Source organism: Coptis chinensis, chromosome 5 (genome assembly GCF_015680905.1).
Source record: "Coptis chinensis isolate HL-2020 chromosome 5, ASM1568090v1, whole genome shotgun sequence".
Lineage (NCBI taxonomy): Eukaryota > Viridiplantae > Streptophyta > Magnoliopsida > Ranunculales > Ranunculaceae > Coptis > Coptis chinensis.
Genome location: NC_141460.1, coordinates 40024205 through 40034204, shown reverse-complemented (window position 1 = coordinate 40034204; position 10000 = coordinate 40024205). Strand labels below are relative to the sequence as shown.

The window sequence follows — 10000 nt, the reverse complement described above, 5'->3', positions numbered from 1 at the left end:
TGTGCTCATCCAGACTTTCCACCCTCAACGTCCCCTCCTTTAGTCTACACAGGAATTCCCTAAGCATCTCAGTGAATTTTTGTTTGACGTTAAAGAGATCCGGGATATCCACTACCCTCCTTTTCTGATGAATAAAATGGTCTACGAATGCCTGTTCCAACTCCTCAAACTTACTTATACTTCGCGACGCCAACCGATAATACCAGTCCGAAGCTCCCCCTTCCAGGCTGGCGGGAAACATCATGCAACGGAGTCCATCATATTTGTTCTCTTGCCATAGCAGCATCTGCTGCCTGAAATGATGCAGGTGGTCCGCAGGATCACCCTTCCCATCGTATCTCTCGAATCTTAGTTGCGCGAACATCTTGGGTACCTCGGAGTTCCAGACTGCATCTGCCAGAGGATTATGATTAAGCCCAGCCACCACTTTCTTCGCCACCCCTTGACTCTCCCTTTCCGCCATACGATTTGCTTCTCTCTTTTTCAATCATCACTTGGACCACCTCCAATGTGATGCCTTTCCCCAGATCGCCTCTTGGCCTATGCAGCGCCTCTTCATGTTGGCCTTCCACCTCGCTACTCTCCGGCTCTCTTATCTCCTCCTCTCCCTGTGTGATTTCTTTTTCTCTTCTCAAACTATCATTCTCATTTCTCAGCCTCACTATCTCCTCCTGCAGCAGTCTGGTTGCTTCCCCCGCTGCATCTTGGATTTCCTCTTCCATCTCTTCTCTAACGCCCTCCACCCTCACCTTTTTGGGTCTCCCTCTTACTTTCTTAGCTATTGTTGCCATCCTATAACTTTTTATTATTACCACTTAATTGTAGGCCTCTCTCTCCCCACAGACGGCGTCAAATGTATTATCTGATATTACAACTTTGAAGATTACTGTATTATCTGATATTACAACCTTGAAGATTCTTATGTTTTTTTTTCTCTCTCTCTCCTCCCTCCCTTCTTTTCTCTCACCTCTCCTTTATATATCTTTCAACCGCTCTCCTATCCCATGATCTCCTATCTCGTCCCACGATTGCTACTTGTCTACCTGTCTCTTTAGGTATCGTGGTCTTGCTACCGCGCTCCCACTCCCTCTTTTGCTATTCTGCTTCCTTTTGGGCCACTGACCCTCTGCTGACCCCTATGCACTTTTGGATTCCGCGGCCCTTCAGTATTTCGCGGACTAGATCCTGTGCTCCTTCTCCCTCCTACATTATGCTGCCTCGGTTCAGAAAACATGTCATCTTGATGGTCATGAATTAGACTGATACAATGTTCTAAATCTCTACCTCTTTTTAGCTCAACTTGACATTCTGGAAACGGATAGTACAGTATGCCTTCGCCTGTGGGCTTCTTATTCTAGGCCGAAAGCTAGTTTGACACTCGATAACTTCTATAGTTCTATCACAACTACAACAATCTCATTGACCGTTGTTGATGATTAAAACCCAGAGAAGGCAAATTAGAAATAGAGATTGGTATGTTGTCGTCGAACTTGAGGTGTGAAAGCAAGACTGCTGCAAGGTCATGAAGATAAAATTGCCAGCCAATTTCATAAGAGTTCACCGCCCCAAAAATCCTCATGCCCAACCCGGCCTGACTATAGTTTGTAACTTTGTTGACTTAGCTTGTTCACGTTCACATTGCAAACTTCATTCGGTTATACTTAAAGTGTTAACTTCTTCACAGTTATGTTTGCTTCCACTACTACACGGCGTTTTAGGAGTTAGCTTTCTAGTATAGTAAATTAGTAACCAGAGCATTTGACATGCAGTACTCCAGTACTAATTCTGAATTTAGACTAAAATGAAATTCAAGTCGTAGCAAAACAGGTAAAAAAGAAGCTTGGGGAGCTTAATTATTCTCCAGAGCCTTCCGTAGACCCTCATTGAAGAATAGGTGGGATATGGTCTTTCATGGAAACTCACTCCAAAATGGAGTCATAAATAATCCATAATAGATTTGATGCAAGCGTCTCAACAGAGTAGCCAGACACTTGATTCGGTTCACACCACTGACCATCCAGAAAATAAGACACAAGAACTTTAATTAGCGACTCTCTAGGAACGGCAGTTATAGAATCAATTAGTAACACAATTATCTGATTTCATTAAGAGTTGTTTCCTGCCAATCCGCTTTACTTTCATTATTAAAAGTGAATAGTAGAATAGCAGACAAGATCTTGCCCAATAATTCTTAAATGACCAGAAAGTTCTTCAAGCAAGGAGCGCTCTGATATTTAATTCAGTGTGCTTGTTAGCTTCTGAATGTGTAGCATGAACTCCAGAAAGACAGAAAAAAAGAGAGTAACAAACACAAAAGTCAAGCCCTTCACGGGTATGCACCATTCAGCTTATTGGTATACTAGTTTCCATTCGGTCTACAGGTCTTGTTGCTGTTACTGCTGACCTTTATAGTTTATACTACTATTCTTGAGTTGACATTTAAAGTCTGGACAGGTATGATGAGGATTATGGAATGAGAGAAACCACGTAGACAAAACTTCAGATATTCTAGATAGCAATACTCCGAAACCAACTAAGGACATTCTATTAATAAAGTAATGGTAATTACATTGCTAAAGTGGCCTCACCTCTGCTCATGGGGTTGGATGTATGACCACTTTTCCTGTAGCCCTGTTTGTTTCTTGATAAGAAAATGCTTCGACGACTTGGGAGAATGGGAACGGTCCCTTGGGGTCAACCACAGGCTTCACCTTTCCACTCTCCAAATATGGGTTCAATTTCTTCAACACGTCTCCGTTGGAGGTGACCACAAATCTGAAACCAGGTGGAGTGATAGCACCAGTTATCGCCACAACACTCCCGCCTTCTTTCACAGCTTTCACTGCCTTATCACACTGCCCTGTAATTTGAAGACAATTTAAGTCTGTAACATTTACAACGTGAACAAGGTATATAGTTACACGAAAAAAGCTCTGATACTCTATAGTGGACACTTAGTCTGACGTATGGATTGAGCTGATTTTTACCATTAAAATCTCATTCAAACTCAATTTTGTGACTAACACATGTCGCAGCCATGAACTGATTTATTTTCTTTTTGGGGAACTGTATAAATTACTTCTTGGTAATAATCAATGTTGAAATGAGAAAGTAACCATCTAATCAACTAGTATTATAAGCCTTTCCATTTCTTTACTAGGAAATGCTCATAGTCTTGTTTGATGATTCAAAAGAACACTAAACTTGGGTGATCAAGATTACTCAAGATAGTAAATAGAGAGCTTCCGAAACAGGAGTAGCAGAACTTCAGAACCGGTCATAAGGTATCCTCAAAATAAGAAATTTACAAATGCCTGTGTTTAAGCCAACCAGGAACTGCACTCAGTCAAGGCTATGTCTAAATTTGTTTCATGAACGAATCTCCCTACGTTTTAGACTAAGGGTATTGGCAAAAACCTCCTTGAACTACCGAATCAACAGTCACTTTCCTTTGTGTATGTAAGAATAAGGGACATCTCCCGAGGGGCTATATGGCACAACACCCCCCCCCCCCCTCACCCGAGTTTTAGGAAGTTTCTATACCTTGTTATTATTTCTTGTATATATTGAGTGATACAAGACCAAAACTAACTAAGACCATATCGGCGTATCCCCTCTTTTTCTCTCCAAAATTTATTCTCCATTAAAAATTATAAAATTTTACTGTGTACATTAGAAAGTTCTCAATATTTTTCCTTATGTTGTTGACGCCAATATTTGAGATAGCACATAAAGATGGCAATGCTTTGAGTGTGATTTTATTATGAAAGCTATTATGTCTCTCACCAATTTAGGTTTTGGGCTTGTGGCCTATTTGTCTGAGATGGAAATTCATTCAAAACCTTACCAATAGCATCAAACACCACATCAAATTTCTCTGGTAAATCTTCAAAGTTCTCCTTCGTGTAGTCGATTGGTAAATCTACACCTAAGTTCTTCAGAAAGTCCAACTTCCCAGTGCTGGACGTAGCTGCAACTTTAGATGCTCCAAAAACTTCCTTTGCAAGCTATTCTCAAAACACAGGAAGAAAAGAATATATGCAAATTAAAACATTACTTTTGAACAACAGCAAATCTGAGAAACCAAACTAATTGGAAGCTGTATAAGTGGAAACTCAGTTAAAATATTATACTATGTACTTGTTAAAGACACTGAATATTCAAAAGAATATGAAGACAAAGAAAACCAACTATTCTCCTACAGGCATGGCTAACTGTGTTTTGAAATCTAAAAGTGCACCATTTATTGAAACTTGAAAGTGAAATCGTGTTAACGAGCGTACCTGAACTACAAGGCTTCCAACTCCACCAGTACCATTCAACACAAGGATAGATTGACCGGCAGAAAGTCCAGTTTTTTCAAGGCCTTCATAAGCAGTCTCGATAGCAAGAGGGAGACCAGCAGCTTGAATGAAATCCAGATTCTTGGGTTTCAGGGCCAATAATTTTTCCTCCACGGCAGTGTACTCCGCCAAAGAACCAAATTGCTTTGGATTTTCCAAAGCCTTTTCATGAATATCCCCATAGACTTCATCTCCTTCCTTGAAGCTTGTTACATCGCTTCCTATCTTTACCACCACACCAGCAACATCATAGCCTGGAACAGTCTATATAAGAATGCTCAATCAGAAACCAAATGAATGGGTTTAATTGGTAGTAATATTTGTTATGAAAAGAGATAAGAGCTTTATTATAAAAATGCAGACAACTGTTTGCACCTTTTTCCACTTGTTTATTTGAATATTGATTGGAACTTGTTCACTGACATGGACAAATATTTTTTTTGCAAATTAACGATATTGCATTGTGATACTTGTTGAAGTTTGGGTATTTAAAAACAGCATGGTGTTCTGAAGTCGGATTTGAAGTTGTTTGATGAACTGTTGCATCCAGACAATTGGTATGATGAAAGTGTGTCGATCGTTTCTCATGTCAGTGTAGTTCTTCTTCTTGTTTGTAGTTTGCAGCATGCACTCCCGTTCTCTGCAGCCTGATAGCTTAGCATTACAGTGGCAGCAACACCAGGCAATGGCATTGACTGATTGACATTAGCAGTACCATCGGCAGTGGCACATTTCCCGTTAACGTTCCTTTATTTTTTGTTTCCATCGTGTATAGAACAATTTGGTTAAGCCTGTTGTTGCATGTTTACTACCCTACAACCTCGAATACTACCAACCCTTTGATATTAGTAGAGATTTGGGAATTTCTAGATGAAATTATAATGCACACCGGGATGAAATAGTGAAGAAGGCTGTGGATTGAAGTGGCTGCACTGTTTAGTGGCTGCCTACGTACTCCCGTCTCCGGAAGATCAAGCCATCGTAGTTCTGCTCCCCCTTTCTCTCAACCAACTCCTCTCTCTCAAGATGCCCCCTCGGCCTCCTCCATATGAGGCCCTAACAATCAGTATTTATACCCAACAACTTCTAACTCAATTGAACCATAATCGGTAGCCGCTGTTTGTAGGCGGAGGCGGTGGCACTTCACTCTTCTCTGGTGAAGACCTCTAGTTCTCCACTTCAACTCTAATTTTTTTCTCTCATGAATTCCACACCCCCCCTACCCCTGCTCCCCCTTTCTCTCAACCAACTCCTCTCTCTCAAGAAGCCCCCTCGGCCTCCTCCATATGAGGCCCTAACAATCAGTATTTATACCCAACAACTTCTAACTCAATTGAACCATAATCGGTAGCCGCTGTTTGTAGGCGGAGGCGGTGGCACTTCACTCTTCTCTGGTGAAGACCTCTAGTTCTCCACTTCAACTCTAATTTTTTTCTCTCATGAATTCCACACCCCCCCTACCCCCGCCCTACTCCTTAGGTCTCTCCTCGCTTTTATACCGCCGCATGGTCCTTTGTTCCTCACCCATGATTTTCTCTTCATCCATCAGCCACGAGCTTCACTACGGGGACTAATGTCCGCCGTGCATTCGTATACACCGCGGAGTGGCTACACTGCTTCCCACTCACCATCATATCCTGCTCTGGAGCCACATGACATGCCACCTTGGTGGTCATGAATATGGCTACTACAAAGCGTCATGGTCAAGCCAAGCTTACAACTAAACCACCACAAATTCTTCTTATGTCTTTTTACATTCCTTTCACTGCACAAAGAAAAATGTGTTCTGGAGAGCAATTAACATGAATCCTCGTAATGTCCAACCATTAGTTTACCTAACAAAAGTAAAAGTACTAAAGAGTTGCAGTGTTCAATTTACAGTATCCTACCAAAGCCCTAGTCTAAAATTCCACATCTCCACCTGTTTTTCTTCCCTCTTAAGTTCTCTAAATATTTCAAAATTCCAATGATTCTTTCCAGATAATTAACCAGAAAAATAACAAAAACAAACACTAAAAAGGAAGCACAAAATAAAGAATCCCATCAAAGGAAAACAAGGAAACAGAAAACTTACAGGCAAAGGAGAATCAGTAGCCTTGAATTTCCCTAGCCTCCTCTTACCATCAACTGGATTAAGCGCCGCAGCAAAAACCTTTATCAGAACTTGATCATCCTTCACTTGCGGAACTGAAACTTTAGAATCAAACTTCAAAACGTCTACTCCTCCATATTCACCATAAACCCAAGCTTTCATTTCCGAAGGTATGGAAGCTAAACTTGTACTAGGTACAGAAGTAGGTGCAGCTTGGGAGTTGGCATGGATTCTAAGAGAACGAAATGAATGGTATCTCAAAACAGAAGTCTTAAATGTGTAAGATACAGAGAGTGGTCTAAGAGAGTGTAAGGAAGCTGTGTTGTGGTGGTAATGGTGGTGAGTGAACTTTATATGGTTTGTGGTGGTTAGTATAGTCTCCATTTCCAACTGTTATGTAGCTAAACTTGCTTATCTTTTCTAGCTTTATGTAGGAGTTTGGTTGCTTCATGTTTGCTCTATATTGTGGGGTAAGTAGTGGGTAACCTTACCAACAAAAAGCGTCGCTGTTGCTAGAATGGCCTGGAATCCTGGAGATGTAAATGGGGCGGGTTTGCCATACCCATCCACCGTTTGTCCACACCGGTACCCTACCCGGACCAAACTTGAAAATTTGGGTTTAAAACCAAACCAGTTCTACCCGGATCGGGTTTGGGTACAAGCAATTTGAAAAGAGTGTGACCATGTCCTACCCTAACTCTAAATTTTTGGAACACATTGGTCTCAAGTTGGATTTTGGGTAAAAAAACCCGATTTATTAAAGGGGAGAGAGAAAACCTATCTCCCCCAACACTGGAGCATAGATATCGCTCATACCTAGCTTGCTACCAATATAATTTAAAACTGGACAAATCACTGGTTTGGTGAAGATATCAGCTAACTGATCTCGAGACGCCACATTAGGAGTACTTATCTCCTTTGTTTCAACCTTATGTCTGACATAATGACAATCTACCTCTATGTGCTTAGTTCGCTCATAAAAGACTGGATTAGAAGCGATATGATGGCTACCTAATTGTCACAATGAAGAGGGATCGGTAGCTGTACCTCGAAACCTAACTCATGTAGCAGATTACAAATCAACATTAACTCACCAGACACCAGTCCCCTGAGCCATAGCTCTATACTCAGCCTCTGCACTAGACTTTGACACAATTGTTTGCTTTTTACTCTTCCATGTCACCAAATTTCCACAAAAAAAGGTACAATACTCAGTGGTGGATCGTCTATCTAAAACTGATCCTGTATAATCAGCATCTGAATATCCAACAACATCAAAATTTCCATTAGAACGATATACCAATCCACAACCAGGAGAACCTTTCAAATACCACACAATACGAATAAATGCTTGGTAGTGAGGAATCCGTGGTGCATGCATATACTAAGATACTACACTGACTGCAAACGAGATATCTGGGTGAGTGATAGTAGCATAGATCAGCTTTCCCACCAGTCTACGTTATCCCTCAATATCGGCATACAACTCTCCAACATTTGCACTACAACAAAAGGGGTCTTTGCAGCGCACCCTTTTGCAACGCCAAAAAATTGTTGTTAAAGGTCACCTATTGCAACGCCATATGGGGCTGCTAAATGTTTGTCGTGCTATTAGCTTAACTGTACATAAATTTATTTATTGTGACACCTCTTGCGTGGCAAATAGTTATAATTTTTTTTTTTTCAAAAAACATAAAATGCAATTTTTATAGAGAGCTTTATCATTTACCATGCCATTGTTGCTGTTAAAGTTAACTCAATCATTTGTGACGCCACTTTCATTGTAAAAACCTTTTGTAAATGTCCATGTTTTATTGGATGTAGTATGTGTTGCAGTTAGAGAAGCGCTGCTATTGGGCTTTTTATGGGCGGGAGTTAATTTCTTTTAAAGGTTTTTATGGTAGGGCCTATTTTTTATTGTTGGCGCTCCAACAAAAAACCAAAAAATTAAAAAGTAAAATCCAAAATCCAAAACCCTAAATTGGTTTTATTTTTCTCATCTTTTTCTCTTCCTGCCGCCCACCATATTGAAAACCCAGTCAACAGAGATAGTAAAAGAGCCTTTTGAATTTTGTTGGTGTTCATAGACGTTGTACTCTCTGTCAATAATAGGTTGTGTACATGGACAAGTACACAAGTACGAGAAGTTGGAGAAGGTTGGAGAAGGGACATACGAGAAAGTGTACAAGGCTCAGGACAAGACGACCGGTCAATTGGTGGCCCTGAAGAAGACGCGTGCGGAAATGGGCCGAAGAAGGTGTGCCCTAACCGCTTCTTGGCGAGATTGCCCTCCGCCGGATGCTCTCTCGAGTCTCTATCCGGTCCGATTGCTCTGCGTCGAAAGCACGCCGACAACAAGAACGGGAAGCCCCTTCTCTACCGGTCTTCGAAAGTACCTCGACACGGATCTCATCGAGCTTCCCTACTACCAATTGTGCAAAGGGGTGGCCCACTGCCACGATCCATCCGTGCTTGCTTCACGAGAGATCTCAAACCCCAAAATCTTTTTGGTTGACAAGGACAAGGGCATACTCAAGATTGCCGATCTTGGCCTTGGAAGAGCCTTCACCGTTCCTCTCAAGAGAGCTACACACACGAGGTGGTCCGCTTTTCCTTTTCCTTTTCCTTTTCCTTTTCCATTTCCATTTCAACTCTAACCTTCCTTCTTCGCGCTATTCAATTCTTATTATTATTACCGATTGTAACTCTGCGGTACGAGCTCGAGAGGTTACGCTTTCGGCTCAACACACTACTCCACCGGTGTCGATATGTGGTGCAGCCGGATGCATATTTGGTCCGTAACCCTATTCTTTTTATTTTTCAATCAACAATAATTACATCTTCCTAAACTGTTTTTCTTGGTGTAGCTGAAATGGGGGGAGACAAGCCCTATTTCCTCGGGTGATTCCGAAAGGCTGCGGGCGGTTGCTTCATATATTTAGGTACTTTCCTCTCTCTCTTTGCTTTGTCTATCACAAATTTGTGTTGATTTTACGAGAAATTCACAAAGCAAATAGTTCAACTGCTTACGTAAAGAATTTTCCCTTAATAAGTAGAAATGGATATTTATATTTCTACAAATAAAAGTGAAGAATTTTGCCTCAAACAAGTTTTGAGGCACTCTTCAAATACACAATCGTATGTGAATTAAAGCTTTTAAACCATCACATCGTTCCTTTATGGAATAAAACATGCAGAAGGTTTAGTTGATTCTAGAGAAACTAATACTTCTAAAGGTGAACCCGCACTATTTAATAGAGTGGTTTTTCTACTATATTATTACTATAAAATGGGGATGACACCAACTTAAAGGAAGGCGATCGTGGTGGTGATCTAAGTTGAGGTGGTGGCTTCTTTGGCTTAGCAATGGAAATAACAAACATTGAAGACACAACTAGTAACACAATAAAAGCAGGGAGCTTTGGTTGCCATTGCAGCAGATAGTTGATGATTAACAAATGCACGGATGAATATAAAATCGATGGAAGGATGCGACCTTATATAGGCCTTAAACCATAAACCATTTCTTGTGATATATAGCTATCGTCATATCATCATTAAAGAT

The 10000-nt window shown here is 41.0% G+C and overlaps 1 protein-coding gene across 1 annotated transcript; it reads right to left on the bottom strand.

Moving 5' to 3' along the window:
* Positions 1-2302: 2302 nt before the first annotated feature.
* On the bottom strand, positions 2303-6897 carry AOR (Oxidoreductase, zinc-binding dehydrogenase family protein). Its single transcript, XM_086559978.1, has 4 exons — positions 6418-6897; positions 4284-4607; positions 3848-4007; positions 2303-2860 (listed from the first exon to the last, which is right to left on the bottom strand). The coding sequence occupies exons 1-4, from the start codon at positions 6817-6819 to the stop codon at positions 2595-2597; spliced, it is 1152 nt and encodes a 383-aa protein (XP_086416104.1). The 5' UTR covers positions 6820-6897; the 3' UTR covers positions 2303-2594.
* Positions 6898-10000: the final 3103 nt, after the last annotated feature.